At 43.6% G+C, this 18,317-nt stretch overlaps 2 protein-coding genes across 2 annotated transcripts in view; both read left to right on the top strand.

The window, feature by feature from the left end:
• The window catches only part of LOC310991813 (caspase recruitment domain-containing protein 8-like), a gene marked incomplete at its 3' end in the record, with an annotated part of 87,992 nt that overhangs the window by 15,245 nt on the left and 54,430 nt on the right, over positions 1 to 18,317 (top strand). The window contains exons 3-4 of the mRNA XM_083979744.1: positions 5,272 to 5,445; positions 7,446 to 7,489. The remainder of the gene's footprint in view (positions 1 to 5,271; positions 5,446 to 7,445; positions 7,490 to 18,317) is intronic.
• LOC310991814 (caspase recruitment domain-containing protein 8-like) lies at positions 9,222 to 16,272 on the top strand (the record flags this gene model as incomplete). Its single annotated transcript, XM_083979745.1, has 8 exons — positions 9,222 to 9,255; positions 9,445 to 9,725; positions 12,465 to 12,517; positions 12,753 to 12,967; positions 13,692 to 13,948; positions 14,550 to 14,663; positions 14,751 to 14,892; positions 15,620 to 16,272. 8 exons carry the CDS (start codon positions 9,222 to 9,224, stop codon positions 15,970 to 15,972), a joined length of 1,449 nt encoding a protein of 482 aa, XP_083835871.1. The 3' UTR covers positions 15,973 to 16,272.

Below are 18,317 nucleotides of genomic sequence, written 5' to 3'. Positions count from 1 at the left end.
TCATCCCCAGAGTGACGGGTTGGTTGAGAGGTTTAATCGCACTCTGGGGGCACAGCTAGCGCTGGTAGTAGCAAAGGATCAGAAGGACTGGGATCTGCAGTTACCCCTGGTCTTATTGGCTTGCCGCTCAGCGACACAGGAGACCACGGGATGCACACCAGCCCTGTTGATGTTGGGTAGGGAGCTCAGGACCCCACCCACTCTGGCGTATGGACGCCCGCCAGATACCCCCCAAGTACCAGCTGGTCCAGAGTATGCTACCCAGCTAAGACAGAGGCTGGAGCAAGCACATGAGTTTGCGCGGGGACAAGCTGAGACTGCAGGGGCCCGACAGAAGAGAGCCTATGATCTGCATACAAGAGGGACTCACTTCAAAGCGGAGAACCTGGTGTGGGTCTATGCCCCAAAGCGGACCAAAGGGAAATCCCCCAAGCTGCAGAGTAACTGGATCGGGCCCTGTCGGGTCTTGGAAAGAGTCGGGGAGGTAGTCTACAGGGTGAGGCTGACAGGGAGAGGCCGGGTTGTGGTGATACACCGCGATCGTCTAGCACCCTACCGGGGAGTGAATCAACCAAGCTTCGGGCAGGATCGTCGATCCCCACCACCTGTTCAGACACCTCCTGCGGAGGGAACCCCAGCTCCACAGTGCTTTCCAAGGGGGCACCAACGTTCAGCTGACGTTCTGGAGAGAGATGTTCAAGTCACGCCGCTTGGAGCGGTTATTCCCACGCAGGATTTCGGGGAGGGCAGAACCCCCCGACCCAGAAGGCAACGCAGAGTTCCCCAGCGTTATTTGGACTGAAAGTTGGCTCCTCGGGGCGAGGAGATTTAGAAAGGGGGGGCAGTGTAACGCTGGGTGATTTACTGATGTGTGTGTAGTGTTACAGTGTGTTAAATGGAGGGAGGTGTCCACCGTAGTGAGGAGGGGCTCACAGATGTGTTCAGGGAAGGGAGGGGAAGATGTGTGTTTTTACGACAGTGTTTACGTCGGGGGAGGAGTTTTTGTTATGAGCGGGGAAAAAGCTTGTGAGCACGAAGAGAGACAGTTTTCTGAGTTCCGAGGGTTAGCCACGCTGTTGTTGTTTTCCGGGGGACACCTCAACCTCGGGTTAGCTGTGCTTCGGCGAGGGAATAAATCTGGGCTCAGTTGAGCTAGCAACTTTGATCTCGTCTCCTCCCGTTCTTCCGTTAACCACCCAGCTACCCCGCAACGTTACAATATGAACAGTAATAATAATTCTAAAGCAAAAACTTAAATCGTAGTTGCACTTTACAGACCACAGTGCGTCTGTGTGCGTGCGTGTGTGTGTGTGTGAGAGAGAGAGAGAGAGAGAGAGCTTGCAAAATTGTAATGCACTGTTAACTGTTATGTTTTGCCAATGGGCTCCAAACAAAAAGAAAGAGAGGGATGGAAACATTGTTCCCTCCACACTTTCCCCTCTGAAAACCCGCCTTTTACTTTTGCGTCACTGCACGTCTTGCAAACAACTCCAGTCTCGGTAGAAAAAGTAAAAAATGTCGCCGACTTTCACCGGTGTTCCCTCGTCCGTATTTGTACTGTGACCACAGACTGTGACAGCCACTCCACTTTCAATGACGCACGTTTTTTCTTTACCTTTCCGGCAGTCTCACAACCCTCCCGCTTAGCCATGGCTGAATTGCTATGCAATAACAAAAACGCCACAACAGCGGCTACTCGTCATAACACATTGATTGACTGTCAAGCTAAACAACCGTTATTAATGTGCACTGTCCCTGTTTTCAAATAAACTTATAAGCTGTGTATTGGCTGGGCAGCGCCTCGTGGGCATGTTTTTTTAATGATCACTGGCTGACAGCACCCTGTCACTGTCACTCATTGCAGTGATAAATGCCCACAGAGGTAATAAATTTCTCAATTCGAAGCGCACATTAGGGAGAAATAAACCGTAAACTAGTCGGGGATATTCGAGTGCGCAACTTTTTTTGTCTTCTGCGCAAAGAGGTGGGGAGCAGTGCGCAATTGCGCAGTAAAACACCTTAGAGGGAACAGTGCTGGTGGCTCCTCCTCTTTCCTGAGGCTTTGTGATGTTTGTAGTGAGACATTCAAACCCTGTACAGACGGATCCAATATCATTGGCTGATGAATTGTGAGCGACGTGATGCATCATTTGTGCACCTGCGTTATTCAATGCGAAGAAATACCCCAATTTCATTGGACTTACTCGAAAATAGAATTTTACACAAAGTTTGGGCTACATCATCCGATAGATGAGTGATTACACTAATTTTAAGACCCATATAGCTCAATTTCAATTTTCTTTTCTGAACACCTTTAAGGAAAACTAAAGTGTGTGACCACTGCCCTCCCAGTTGTGAGTTGGTAGCACCCATGTAGCAGCGGCTTCGTTTGAAGCACTGCTCCGAGCCTCCGATGACGGGCTGCAGGGAGCTCTGATGTCAACCGAGGGAGAGTAAAGGAGTCAATCCACCTTTAGCTAAAAAGCAGGACCAGCAGGCTGCAGACAGTAAGCTACTATATCTCTAAATAGCAGTGTTGTTTTCAAAATGACCAGTTAATTTTTGAATTAATGTGAAATATTTATCGCGTTACAAACGGCACAGTTTTAAGGCTAGAGTCAAGATTCAGATTGAAACCAGGAGACATGGGGCTTGTCTGAAACGAGCTAAATAATGCTCCAAAGTTCGGCTAGATTCTGGTTGGGGGGACTTTGAAAAGGGGATCCTGAACACTGCTGTCATCCATGTGTGCCTCTCTCTCTCTCTCTCTCTCTCTCTCTCTCTCTCTCTCTCTCTCTCTCTCTCTCTCTCTCTCTCTCTCTCTCTCTCTCTATTGCACCATGTGTGTGCTGTGTCTCAGGGTCAATCATTGTTATGTCTAGTCACACTACAGGCAGCAGAGAGAGGCATGGAGAGAGTCCTCTATGTTCTAAAATAGCTAATTTTCTGTTAATATCATAGAATTGAACAATTTGAAATTTGTTGTGAAGGTCCTAGTTGTTTACATCAAGATGACAGGGTTTCTAGGGTGAAGTGTGCACTGTTTTAACCACATAAGCCTACTATCTTTTAGGTGACCTCCTTCTGGAACATCAGCTGTGTTTTTTACTTTGAAACAGGCCCAGGAAGTTTGCTTGTTGTTGTTTTTTGTTTGTTTTTACTTAGTTTGACGCCACAAACATACATCTGCTCCTAAATATTAAAAAATTGGGTTTATGTTATACTTGGTTATTTACTTATATATTTCAAATGTCTATGCATATTTTTCATTAGTAAAATATCTGCTCCAGATGGAGTCACACTTCATTTCTGTTGTAAGGTCTTATTTGAATGGGAAAATGTGAAGAGGTCTGAGTGAAATCAAAATGAGGCAAAAGCAATTGTATTTGGATGGAGTGTATAACCATTATGACACAGGCTGAAATATAATTAGTTTTCCAGTCTGTTACATGAGGTACCTGAAGGTCAAATTCTGCCTGGACATATCCATGGTAATAAAACATTTGTAAGATTGCTAATTTAATTATTTATGTGTTTATTTTAGTATTTACTATTGCACAGTTACTCATTAGATGTTACTTTACTAATTCATTGGGCTACTGTCCCATGATTCAATACTCTAAATTTACTCTCGATAATGTGCTTGTCTTTTTTTTTCTTTTTTTTTCAAGTTTGTGCTCATGCACTACGTTTGTAATCATTATCTTCTATACATGCTCACCCACTCAAACACAATTATTTCACATTTATACACATCCACAATTTAATTATGAGTCTTTTTGTTGTAAATAGGCAATTGTACTGCTGCTTTGTTGTTGTCGAATTGTTTTTTGAATTTTTGCATATATTTTGGGGAGGTGTTTTTCAATAGCCCATTCAGGGTTTTTAACCTCTCCTGCACTTACCATTTTGGTTTCAGCTTTCTTTTGTAATTGTCCTTATTTATCACTGGGCCAGGGGCTCGTGAGGTAACAGTTATCATCAAGTAACCTAGGGGATCATCCCAGTTTTGTAGGATCCAAGAACTAAGTACTCAGTATCTGACTTTTTGCATGACACTGAGCAGAGTGACTGGTTTTATTGTTACCGAGTCTCTAGCCCTACAGGCTAGTCTCCATAGTGGCATCATCATTGTGGGTGGAAAGATAGTTGTTTGTCCAATGTCTGTTTCGGTCTTTGCAGGTATGGTAGAGTCCTTGTCAGTAAATGAGGTTGTCATGTCAGTCCGAACCTCAGTCAATGTTCTTTCGTCAGGGTCTGAGTGAGAGTACAGTGTGTCCTATGACTCCAGCTTCTCAGTCGTCGTCCGTCAACCATACCTTTAAACAATGAGATTGTAGGGTCCCTTATTTATCCACCATTTCTAATGACCTTGACACATTTAGATAGCTTTACACGTGTTAGACAGATAGGAGTGAATGACACAGTGCCCGAGTGAGGACCCGATCAAGAAGCTTCTACACAGAGTCTTTTACTCCGTGCGCTTGACCGCAGGGGGTTCTCCCAGTCTAATCACTCGTTTTAATTCACCAAGCTCTGCCCCACCGTAGTTAAACTACTACCACTTGGTCGGTCTCAGTTTCTAGCATTTTTCTTGGCTTTCAGCCATCATTGAATAACATCAAATTGATCACAGTGCAAAATCCCTGTTAAAAAAGTCTCAATGTAGCTCAGTGTGTATGGTGTCAGCTTGGCAACACAAAGGTTGTGGGTTCACATCTCGCTTCAATAACCTTGTTGGTGCATTTTCCAACCGATCTGTCTCTTTACCTCTTTGTCTTTCTCTCTCGGTTTATGTTAGCATGTTTCCTGTAAAATGTTCACAAGACTTCCAGCTAGCATTCAAACAGCTTTGATAGTATAGAAATGTGATTCTTGGCTCTCTGTGGCCTAGTGACAGCGTAAAGGTTTACTGATCATGATATCATGTGTTTGATTCCTGCCTCAGACATGACACATCATTGCTTGATTTTCAAATATTCAGCTGTCATTGGACAGTATGTGATGGTGGCGTTACAGCATGTATCCAAATTTCAAAACTTTGAAAATAAATTCATAACAGATCAACCATATGTGCTACGGCTTTGCAACTTTCACTTTGCCCAATTTGTCTATTAAAAAAAATTGCCCGGCCCCGACCATTGCTGCGCAGCAGCTATAATCTAAACTTGTTCTTTCTGAAGCTTGTTCAGCTCTGAACAGATGATGAGACACTGAACGCTGTCAACAAGGAGCTTTGTCCTCAACTCACTGATTTTATTCTTTATTCAGATTGGAGTACTGCAGTTTGTCAGAGATCAGCTGTTCTTCTCTGGTCTCAGCTCTGAAGTCCAACCCCTCCCACCTGAAACTCCTGGACCTGAGCTTCAACGACCTGCAGGATTCAGACCTGAAAGATCTTCGTGCTCTTGTGGAGAGTCCAGACTGTAGACTGGAGACTGTGAGGTCAGTAGAGGGATGGATCAGTCCATGTTGCTCTCATCTCTGTTGTCATTCTCAGTGTAGATTATGTTGGCAGGTGCTGTAGATGTCCAGGAGTGAGGCACCAATGACCTTTCTTCCTGCACTGCAGGGTTTTTCAGTCGGAGGTGGTTCAGTTTCTAAACCACACAGTGATGCAGCAGGTCAGAGTGTTCTCAGTGTCTCCTTAGTAGAAGGAACACATGAAGAACCAGGACTGCTGGGTTTCATTGGCCAGTGTTGTGATGTTGTTGGTCCAGGAGAGGTCCTCTGTTACGTGCACAAAATGTTACACATCTGGTCTCATTAGTGACAGGTACAGGAGACGTGCTATTCTTAGCTAGCTTCATGTTACTGATGTTATCAATGAGTTTAAAATGTTGTTTTACTAGTCAGCTAACTGCTAGCACTGTAGTGTATCATGACAGTGCTAGCATGGGCTAGTGGAAGAGGCTGGTATGTATTTTTGTTGATACTCAAGTTCACAGTAACTGTGATAGGTAAGAGTCAAATACAGAATGATGTGCAGCAGCTGGAATATCAGGACAGCACTGACCAGATCCTGAGCTTCCTGTAGAAATGGTGGCTTTACTTTTCTAGACCTGGTTGAGCCATCTTCTCCATTTTCTTTGATCTGATCCTTTAAACGCCACCTGGTCCAGATCAGATAATTAGTAAACATGGTGACACCCCTAACCGAAAGGTCAGAGATGTGACCTCTACAGTCAGTGTTGGGGAGTAACGAATTACATGTAACGCCGTTACATAATTTAATTACTAAATTTACGTAATTGTAATCCATTACATTACTGTGGGAAAATGTGTAATTAAATGACAGTTGCTTTTATAAATTTCCATGATTACAGCTTTAGTTACATTTGAAAAATCATCGCAAAAACTCGGATTTATCAAATTGTTTTTTCATGGCAACGTCCTCCTTCCAAAGCCGCAAGTTGGATACTGACACGGAAGACCCAAATGTCTGACCCGCGATGATCCACACTGACACTGTTGCACCATAAGTGGGCAACATGAGAGACAAGGTGCGCACTGCTCTACATTACGATGTCATCCCCATATAGAGATGATCCGCCGGTCGTCTGAGTGAAATATCCAAGTAAGCAAGTCAGATAATTAATGACATGGCCCGCACCAAAAGGTGGAAAAGTGACTGGACGGATGAGTTTTGTTTTATTTTACCGGACCATGCCGACGCTCAGAGGGTCTCTCTCTCTCTCTCTCTCTCTCTCTCTCTCTCTCTCTACGTATGTGATACGGTCTCCGCTGGCTCTTGTTGAGGTAAAGGGTTGTACAGATGCTGCTGTAGTATTTGTGGACATTTTGCAGATGGGTGTAAAAATCTGCACTAATGATATGGATGTCATAGCTGTGTGCCTCTTGCTATACTGTTAGTAGGCTAATAATTGCTTGTTGCTGTGAATATCATAATACTATTGGGGTGTGGTGCAAAGAGTGTTTGCCAGCGGTGAAGATGTTGACATCTAAACTACCAATGTCGAATCTGAAGAGTTACAGCTATACTCTTACCCTTATGTGTCTATAGGCCTAATGCAAAGTATACAGCTGTTCTCACAGTAAAAAGAGGTATCTTGTGGAGTCTATTATTATATTGTCTTAAGTACTGCTGAAAATGGTTAAAAGTTGAGAGCATTCATTCAAAATTAAGAAAAGTAATTAAAATGTAATCAAATGTAATTAGTTACATTACTTTGATGAAGTAATTGAAATAGTTACACTACTATTACATTTTCAACAGGGTAACTTGTAATTGTAACCAACTACATTTCCAAAGTAATCTTCCCAACACTGTCTACAGTGTAGAGTGCTTTGTGGTCTGAGAGACTAGAAAAGTGCTTTAGAAGAGCAAGTCCATTTATCCTGGATCATCACAGATCGGTTTAATAAAACAAACTCAAACAAAACCTGATTATTTCCCTCTGACTCTGTTGTGTTTGTTCCTACAGGTTCGGTGAGGGAGAGGTGATTGAAGCTTCCAGAGACAAAACCTGTGAGTACTGAACCTCTGTTTCCTCCTCATCAGTCTGACTGTGAAATGAATCTGGGCTCATTTCACCTTCAACTTTTTTATGAATTGCATATTGTTTGTTTTTTTCATACTTTCTTTGTTGGATTGAACACAACAAATGAAACAAAGGACAACAGACAGGCAAGAAGTGACATTTCAATTTTTAAACAACTCACTCAGTACTCCTCCACTCAGGCAGGCTCCGTGACGCACTGTATCACTCCGCCTCTTCCACACACCACTGATTCAAACAACTGAAACTGAAAACCTTTTTCCAACCAGCTGATGCATTGTACATTTTTACTTTATTTACTTTAAGTCACCAAATCAGCCTTTTATCAATTTAAGAACATATCCAGGATTAAGGGTTTTATGTCCCAAACTGATCAGGAGAAGCTGATTCATGCTTTTATCTCCAGTAGACTAGACTACTGTAATGGTCTTCTGACTGGTCTCCCCCAAAAAAGCATCAAACAGCTGCAGCTCATTCAGAACGCTGCAGCTCGAGTTTTAACCAGAACAAAGAGATCAGATCACATCACCCCGGTTCTTAAGACCTTACATTGGCTCCCAGTCAGCTACAGAATAGATTTTAAAGTTCTGCTACTGGTTTACAAATCACTGAATGGTTTAGGTCCAGAATACATGAATGACATGTTAGTAGAGTATAAACCCAGTAGAGCTCTGAGATCTACTGACTCAGGTCAGATAGTGGAGCTCAGAGTTCAGACCAGAAATGGTGAAGCAGCATTTAGCTGTTATGCTGCTCACAAGTGGAACAAACTACCAGCAGAACTGAAATCAGCCCCAACTGTAAGCACTTTTAAATCCAGGTTAAAAACATTTATCTTTTCACGTGCTTATAGCTGAGAACTTAAAACTTTATCTATGTTCTTTTATTTTACTTTTATTTGCTCTTGCTTTTAACTCTGTTTTCAGTGTTTTGTTTGTTTTTATTCTGTCTTATGCTTCTTTTTTTAATGTTTTGTCTTTATGTAAAGCACATTGAGTTGCCTTGGTATGAAATGCGCTATATAAATAAAGATGCCTTGCCTTGCCTTGCCTTGCCTTCATATAAGTAGTTCATACTTTTGAACTGGTGTATTATTTTGAGACGGGACTTCTTGTAGGCGGCGAAAGTACGCTGATGAATTGTCCCTCATTGACAACTGTGTATTGCCTGTATCTCGGTGCAGCGCGATGTGCCGGTGTTTCTCAGTGGGGGAAAGCAGAGACCTTTCTACTGCATCTACAGTGGTAGCCACATAGAAGTTCCTATCCCAGCCTGCTGCCATGCAGGCTGGGCTCACAACACCTGCTCCGCTGCACGTTTGTAACAGCACCGGAAAAAGTCGCTAGATTTGTCGCTAGTCACTTTTGACAAAAAAAAAGTCGCCAAGAGGGTGTGGAAAGTCACCAGATCTAGCAAGAAAGTCGCCAAGTTGGCAACACGTGTAGCCAACAGCCGTACAGCACGCTACACTTTGTCCCCAGAGCAGCATTCAAGGAGACAGATTACTCAGACAAACCAAAATCACACAAAAAACATCATGTTTTGATTGTAGTTTAAAACAGTTTTACATATCAGAGGACTACCATATTCACACACAGGGTACCTGAGAGTGTCTATTATAATCTGTAAAAAAAAAAAAAAACGGTTTTAACTCGTCAAAGGTCCTGAACATTTGGCACGCTGTGACGAGTTTACTCGTCAATGGTCGCGAAAGAGTTAAGGAACTCTGCCCTGCGTTTGCTTGAAGGGAATCTGAACCCTGTTGTTTTACTAGACACATTCTATGTGTATATTTATGTATCGACAGACAGCAGCATGAACCACGTGGTCAGGTGGAGTTTATTTCTGATTTGCATATGATCATGAAGAGAAGAATAGCAAACACTGATTTCTGAGATGTTCTTTGTTTCTTCTCTTTTAACAGGTGTCTCAAAGCCAAAAGTCTCTGAGGACAATGCACAGCTGAGGGAGTCTGAGGATGACTCAAAGCTGAAGACCTCTGAGGACGACACAAAGCTGAAGGTCTCTGAGGACGACTCAAGGCTGAAGGTCTCAGAAGATGATTCAAAGCTGAAGGTCTCTGAGGACGACTCAAAGCTTAAGGTCTCTGAGGATGACTCAAAGCTGAAGGTCTCTGAAGATGACTTGAAGCTGAAGAGGTTTGATGAAGAAAGCTTGGAGCTTGAGGACAACGCAAAGCTGAAGGTGAGAGAAAAACATTGTATCCTGATTTTCCAGACAGATTTAAAGGTATAATGTGTAGGAATTACCCCCATCTAGTGGTGCGGTTGCATATCGGAACGTATTCTTGATGTTGCGTTCACGTGAAATTGGGCAGATGTCAGACAGACAACAGACGCTGCATGTAACAAGATAAACAAGCGTCTATGTAAACAAGTGGTCCGCCAGCACGAGGCAAAACAATATAGGCGTGACAATATGTTGTCATGGTGATGTTATATTGTTTACCTGACCCACGTTTTACCGTCTTTCTCTTGTTGAGTAAAATAACATCCAGTTGGTTTGCCGATGGCCGTCAGCTCGACTGCAACATCAGTGCCTCCGTCCTTCCTCACAGTTTTAACAGGCGCTACTTTGAAAACGTTCTCCCCGAGCCGACAGCTCCGGTGAGTTTCCGTGGTTACCTACGGTCACGCTGCCACTCAACATAAAAAATGGTGATGCAACATGGCCACCTCGGTTCGGTGCGTCGGCCACTTATAGTATGTATTAGTTTTTTTTTTAGCTATATTTTTGGGGCTTTTTCATGCCTTTATTTGATAGTACAGTCAAGAGAGACAGAAAATGGGGAGGCAGAGAGAGGGGGAATGACGCGCAGGAAAGGGCCATCCGATGCGGGATTCGAACCAGGGCCGCCTGCATGAGGACCATAGCCTCAACACATGGGGCGCCTGCTTAACCCACTGCGCCACTCGGCACCCCATAGTATGTATTTGTAACAACTCATTCTAAGGTACAAGAAAGCTTTCATTTGTATGCGGGTGTGATTCGACTTCAGTGAAATATGTATTTATGAAAGACATATTTGATTTTTGCTAATAAAAAGCCAAATAAGTTACATACTGGGGCTTTAAGGGCTCAACAGAGGGGAAAAATATTCAGAGAATATTTCCTGTGCTAGGAACAAAAATGAGATCTTAAGTGTAGAAACAAACTCATAGTTTAGATTGTGGTTTCAGTCAGCACTAGATGAATGAGTTGCATAATAATAATAATCTATTCTATCCATGTTCTTCTACTTATCTGGGGCCTGGTCTCAGTGGAAGCAGGTTAAGCAGATGGTTCCAGATGTAATGATCTATCTGTTGATCTCCCACTACATCCTACCCATGCACAAGAATAATAATAATAATAATGGATTACATTTATATAGCGCTTTTCTACCGTTACCCGATACCCAAAGCGCGTACAGTAACCATTATTCATTCATACCACATTCACACCAGTGGTGGTAAACTACGTGTGTAGCCACAGCTGCCGTGGGGCAGACTGACGGAAGCGTGGCTGCCATTTCGCGCCAAACGGCCCCTCCGACCACCACCATGATCATTCATACGCATGCACACGAGGCAAGTTGGGTTAGGTGTCTTGCCCAAGGACACTACGACAGAGACTGGGAGAGAGCGGGATTCGAACCGCCAACCCTCTGATTATTGGACGATCCGCTCTACTGCCTGAGCCACTGCCGCCCCACAAGACCCCAAGATTCCTCAACTCCTTCACTTGGGGCAGCAACTCACCCCAAATCAGAAAGAGAGTTTTCTGGCTGAGAACCAAAGCCTCAGATTTCCTGATTCTCATCCCTGTTTTCCTCTTCTCGACTAAGCTTTGAGATCCTTCCCATGAATATCCTGAACAGGATCGGGGACAAGGGATAACTTTGGTTAGTTCCAACTTACACTGCAAATATGTTTGGTTTTCTTCTGAGAATACAGACACATCTCACTCTTTGGTGGTACATGGACTGAATGGCTTGTAACAACAAGCGTGTTACCTCATAGTCCTGGAGGACCCCCCACAGAGTGTCCAGGGGCACATGGTTTGTAAGCCTTCTCCAAGTCCTCAACACACTTGTAGACTAGCCGATCAAACTCCCATGCCCCCCTCAGAGCTCCTGCAAAGGTAAAGAGCAAGTCCACTGATCCACATCCAGGACAGAATCCATATTGCTCCCTCTGGTTTGACAATCGGCCAGAGCCTCTCTTCCAGCATCCTGGCATGAAATTTTCCAGGGAGGCAGAGCAATGTGTAACAGTGGGAACACACAACACTGGTTTGTCACTTCACAGGTATTGGACCAAACCTCCACATGACATTGAAGAGATGTGTCAGCCAGTGTCTTGCTAATGAGGTGCTTCTTGATTTTTGATTGATTTTCAACAGCATCCACTGTGCTTTCTTTACCAGACGGTATCCATCTGCTGCTTCTAGAGATCGTGGTTCAACTAGGCCCCAAAGTCCTCCTATTTCAGCTTGATAGTTTCCCTCCTGCTGAGACCCACCAGTGGGTTCTCATGTTGATGTTTCGACAGGCACTGATGACCTTGAGGCCACAGCTACCAATGATTGCTTCTACAATGGCTGCTCTGTCCCTAACCGTGAGGGGATTAATGGAGTACAGAAAATATATTAATACATAAATAATGTATAGCTGCTCACACACAGGAAAGGCAGCTCAAATGCTGAACTGATTAGATTATGGTCATGGTTATTCACAAAACATTTGTAATTTCTCTGCAGAACCTGCTGCTTCAGTCTGACATTGACATCAAATCACTGTGTCACCCTGTCAGTCCCCTAAGACTCTGTCCACTGTGCCTCAGGTCACTCAGGGCTGTGGAACAAATTTGTTGGCTTCACTCAACACAATTTATTTATTTATTTTGTAATAAACCAGCTTACATTTTTCTCTCTGAATTGCAGCAGTCAAGCTTCAAACCTGAACTGGAAACTAAATCTACACAAGTCTCATACAGGTAAACATGCAATAAACTAAGTCAACACAAAGGACCTTCCTTTTCCTTCACAGCTTCTCCTGAGCCACAGCAGATGTGTCTCTGCAGTGTTGGTCTCATGGTCGACTGTCTGAGGGAACATCAGCTGGATCAGCTGTCAGTCAGATGAGTCAGGAGGAACACAATGTTTTAGCCAATGTTGAACCTTTTTCATCTCAGGGTCTGAGGTGGTCACTCTGCCTTTTGTGTCCCACAGGTTCAGGTGTCCTGGTCGAGGCCAGTTCCAGTGTTCTTCAACTGGACTGGTGTTTGTTGTGGCTCAGGAGGCGGAGCTGCTCTACAGGACTGTCCAATGGGATGAGAGCCTCCTCCACTCAGTTGGCAAGATGGCTGCAGGACCGCTGTTCAATATCCAGTGTCCTGAGGATGCAGTCCGCCAGCTCCACCTCCCACATTGTGAAACAAAGGATGGTGAGCAAGTGATTGTGTTTGTCAGAACAATGATGGGAACTAATCATATAACATAAATCGTGTGACAATGTAATTGACGTGTACATTTATTGCATGAATACACTGGAAAATCAGGGCACTGTCCTTCACCAGCCTCCTGATTAAAGCAGAAGTGAGTGATATATTTGTGTTAATATAAGTCTTAAATAGTTATATCTTCCGACAGCAATCACTTACATAGAGTGTTTGGACTGAAACACGGGTCTCTCAGTCACTCTGCTCTGCTCTGAGCCGAAGAGAAAACATTTATCGTATCCTACAGTTTTTATCCAATGAGGAGAGAGAACGGCATGCAGGGCTGTGTGTGCAGCCAAGGAATGCCGTGAATGTGGCGACGTAGGGACGAGGACTGTTATGGTGCATTCAAGGAAACTCGTATTTTTCCGACCATGAAGTGGTACCAGTTCGATCTGGTACGAGTTCACCGGTCGGAAGTTACGAGTGGCCGTTATAGTGACTTTCACCGGTAAAACAGGTCGGAAAAACACGAGTGGGTTGCCTGGAACGCTACAAAGTCGTAAGTTGTGACTTGAAGCTGTAATTTACCATTTCAAAAGCCTGCCTGGAACGCAGCATTAGCGAAAACGGCCGGATCACTCACTTCTGCTTTAATTTCCTGATGTGGACAACAGTGACTGAAATGGTCACTGCTGTTGTAACAAGGTTGTTGTCTGTGTTTTCACAGCTCTGCTCTATGATGGTCTGCTGTCTGTCGCACACATCACTGATGATGGAATGAGCTTCATCGAGCCACTGGAGGTCACAGACACTCATGTGATCATCTCAGTCCCTCATCTTTCTGCCTTTGGCCTGCTTAGCTGGTTGTGGAACAACAAGGAATCAGTTTACAGTCAAATTCTGCTGTTCCAACAACCAAACTTTGCAGAACTGAAGCAAAGCCTCAATGTGCATCTGCTGCCTAATAACGTCCCTCTGGAAGAGGTAAGGCTGCAGACTGAAGTGTTAAAGATTCACTCTGCTTCACTTTCCAAATTCATCACTAACAGACTAACAGGGATGTCGTGAACTAACACCCGTGTCTCAGTAAGGTAAAGGTAAAGGTACTTTATTTGTCACATATACAGCTAGTACAGTGAAATTCTTTCTCTGCATTTAACCCATCCCTGAGGAGCAGTGGGCAGCCACGGTGCAGCGCCCGGGGACCAACTCCAGATTATGAGCCAGTGCCTTTGGTCAGTGGCGCTGACTGGAGGATTAACCTAGCCGACATGTTTTTAGTGGTGGGGGAAACCGGAGCACCCGGAGGAAACCCACGCAGACACGGGGAGAACATGCAAACTCCACACAGAAAGGACCTGGGCCGGGGATTCGAACCCAGGACCTTCTTGCTGTGAGGCAACAGTGCTAACCACTGTGCCATGGTGTCTCCTTGCCACCACTTCAGCAAGTCTTACACAATCATTCAAAGATCAGTGTGAAGTCAGAAAGAACTCTCTCAGTCCTGTAGGTCCAGCCCAGTAGAACCAATCTGTTTGTTCAGGCTCAGGCCCGACTCTAATGAAATGATCTGATTGTTCTCCAGGTGACGGCAAAGCATGACGACTGTGTGTTTATCAAGATGCCTTCTGAAAGCACACTCGTCAAAAATAAAACTTACACAGTTCAATGTCCACATGCCGACATAGTCCAGCCTGAGGTGAGTGTTTCAGACTAAAGCTGACGTGATTCCTCAAACTGCTGTCACTCACCTGGAAACACTGACGCACATTCTGCTGCTTTTCAGAAAAAAGACTTTCACCCGAACTATGGACCAAATTACCATCCAACGTTTCAGATCATCTTACCTTCAAGCACCAAGATTACCAACGTAGAGGTCCGAGACGAAACCAAGACAGCTGTGTGGAAGTGTCAAGTCCCTCTGCCAGGTAAAGTCTTCATCCGCCTGATGTAAACCTGACTGATGAGTGGTGTCTTTGTTCTTATTGGGCCTCAGATCATCATCTGTTTATTCTATGGTCTATTCTTGTTGACAAGGGAGAGTCAAACTATAGTGGGAAACCGTTCAGAGTAGGACCAAGGAGATTCATGAAGGAGCTGAAAGGACCTTCAATAAAATAAGGACTAAAAATATTTATGCTCAGTCCTTCATTAGGTCCTGAATCAGTCATACCTGTCCTCTTTTTTTCTTTAAGTATAGTATAGTATCTAAGTAGGCCACCAGATTTAGATTCAAACCATGGCCAGCTGCAGTGAGGACTGTAACATCTGCCTATGGGGCACCTGCTACTGAGCTGTACGGTGCCCTACACTTCACTTTCTCCAAGTTACTGTTTATGTGTATGTAACTTGTTAGTCTGTCACATGTCTTTGTCCCAGAGTCAGAGCTCGTCACCTTAAAATCATTAGAGCTAAAAATGTTCAGAAGTGATGTTGGATGGACTTTATAGTTGTGTTTGGCCTGGTGTAATCACTGGTGACTTCTGGGTTACTGCTGTAAGGACTTTCTACAGAGTCCTGAACGGAGACAAGCAAACTGGATGACACAGATTGTTTTTCATGAGTGGTTCCATCCCCACTGTGTATACACTTACGGTATACCACGATTGAATTTGCTTCTTTTGAACACAAGTATGTTTTTAGTTCATCTTCCAGGTCCTCGTCCAGAAACAACTCCAAGTGTCTCAGCTACTTCTCTAAGTGTCTCAGCTCCGACTCCAAGTGTCTCAGCTCCTTCTCCAAGCGTCTCAGCAGTAGAGAGGCTGAGGTCTGAATTCATCAAGAGAGTGACTGAACCAGTTCTCCATGAGCTGCTGGATAAACTCCTGGAGCTTGGAGTGGTAACTAACCGTGAAATGGAGTCTGCTGGGAACAGAGCAAACAGAGCAGAGAAAGCTCGAGAGGTGATCGACATCATACGTAGAAAAGGAGAAGCAGCTTGTTCAGATCTGATCAGAGTTCTGTGTGAGGTGGATCCCTGCCTGTCAACACAGCTGAAGCTGAGCTAGAAACAGTCTGTCAGCTGTTTGTGTCTGATACCAGAAGAAACTAAATGTATTTTATCGGCTCCACTTACCACTGTCTCCTACAAGAGCTCCTCTTTGTTTCCTTCGGCTTCATTTGAAACTTCCTGAATGATAACTTGGTGCATCATGTTGACGTTAGATGGGATCATGGGAATGAAACGGGGCCCCTTTAAGGAGGTTTCCTACGGGGATGTCATTGCAAATCGCCTGTTGTTGTCAGAGGTAGTAATGTGCTACATTTACTTGAGTAACTTTTTGGATATACTGTTCTTATTAGAGTAGTTTTAAAGCAGCATAAAGCAGCATACTTATTACTTTTACTTGAGTATATTCGTGAAGAAGAAGCGGTACTTTTATTACGTTACATTGAGCTACATTCTGCTTGCTACTTATTTTTATCGATAAAGTGCGCAATCTGTTTGTTTTGTTTTGTTTTGTTTTGTTTTGTTTTGTTTTGATGAAGATACTTCCAACAGAGGCTCTATTACATGACTTCGGTTCACCAATAAATGTAACCACTAGCGACGTTTGACTTTGTTTCACCAATCAAACAGAACCAGGCAGTCACATGACCACACACAGAATCTCCACGGTAAACACAGACGGCTACTCCACCTCAAGTGTGTAGAAACAGACTGTGGTTTGCAGATGTGTTCTGGCTGTGAACAGGATGACGTCAGCGCTGTTATATCACGGATAATGACCGACGAGGTGAACACTGATCAGGAATTAATGGATGACGTGGAGGCGTGAACCGTCCGACGCGAAGCATTGCACACACACACACACACACACACACAGAGACAGATAGATATACACACATGCACAGTATATAGACAGTTCATAGACCTCTGTATGTAAATAAGTTGTGGCTGAATTTGCCTTAATTGATGTTACTTTGTAAAAATTGAATTTATTGTCTTAGTTGTTAAAGTTTTGTTCTTTGACAATATCTGAATGTGTTCATATTTTATATTTTTGTGTATTTGATTACATTCATGTGTTGATTTTTAAATGAATAAAAAATAGGTTACTCAGCACTTACTCAGTACTTGAGTAGTTTTTTCACCAAGAACTTTATTACTCTTATTTGGATGGCTACTTTTTACGTTTACTTGAGTAATATTATTCTAAAGTAACAATACTCTTACTTGAGTAAAATCTTTGGCTACACTACCCAGCTCTGGTTGTTGTTTAAAGGGGAAGGGGATGTGGTCACTGCGGATACTGCATTTCGAGTATTTTGAGTTGGGCTTTTCCTGTTCACCGTAAGACGAGAATTATTGCTAATTGCATTTTTGCTGTAAAATGGGAGTACTTGTACAACTGGTGGCCCGGTGAGAAGGTTTTGCACTGGTATTCATGCACATTGTTCGGTGTAATGAAAGATGACTGATGAAGTGAAGTGAGCATCCTCTCACGCAAGGGATAATGCCCTTTGAGGTGTCCATTATCAGTAATTAATGGGCTTCGCGTTGGACGGTTGCTTCTGTGAAGTCCATTAATTACTGATAATCGGACACCTCCAAGGACATTATCCCACTAATACTTACTTCACTTCACTTACGAAAGAAAGAAAAATTATGTAGCCCTCCCACTCAACTCTAATTTGTTACAGATTTGTCACGAAATATCCCTTTACACCTGTTAATACCTTCAGCATGGGAGGCGAATTGAAGAGAGTCTACAAAAATATGAATGTGTCGGTATGTGTTTACTTTACCTGGAGAACGTGACTCTGCCTAGGGTGCAGAGAGGCCTGGTTAGCTGATTTTATACCTATATTGTTTATGTGAGCCTTACAAACTCCCGTGCATATATTTAACACATCATAGCCCTTCCATAACCACATCTGTCAGATATAAATAAACATTTCAACTCCTAATACACATTGCAACACATGAAATGTTTATTAACACACTAAAATAATAATACCCGGGGTTTTGTAAAACTCAGTTATGGTACCATGTCGTTGGCGCGCATGTTGGAGCTCATTTGAATCCTTGTGAAAAGTGTTTTCTCAGTACTCACGGATCCTTGGAAATTCAGAAACGGTTAGCAGCAGGTTCCTCAAACCCCTCTGTTCAGAGGAGAAGTGTGAGATGAGATGGAGAACCCAGTCCTGGAGACACGTCCGTGTGCAACAGCAGGTTTCCTGGTGGCAGCATTAAGTCCTGAGCATCCCTCTACAGCAGCAGCGTGCGTGGCTGCAGGCTGGCAGGCAGGCGTGTAGGCACACTATGCAGAAATTCACAAAACTAATAAACTCTACTATTCATTCCCATAAACATATTCACTCAGAAATCCCGGCGCAATGTATTCTCCCA

Source organism: Trachurus trachurus (assembly GCF_905171665.1).
Source record: "Trachurus trachurus genome assembly, chromosome: 9".
In the NCBI taxonomy this organism is placed as follows: Eukaryota; Metazoa; Chordata; class Actinopteri; order Carangiformes; family Carangidae; genus Trachurus; species Trachurus trachurus.
Note: the sequence above shows the minus strand (reverse complement) of the source record. Positions and strands in the feature narration are given on the sequence as shown.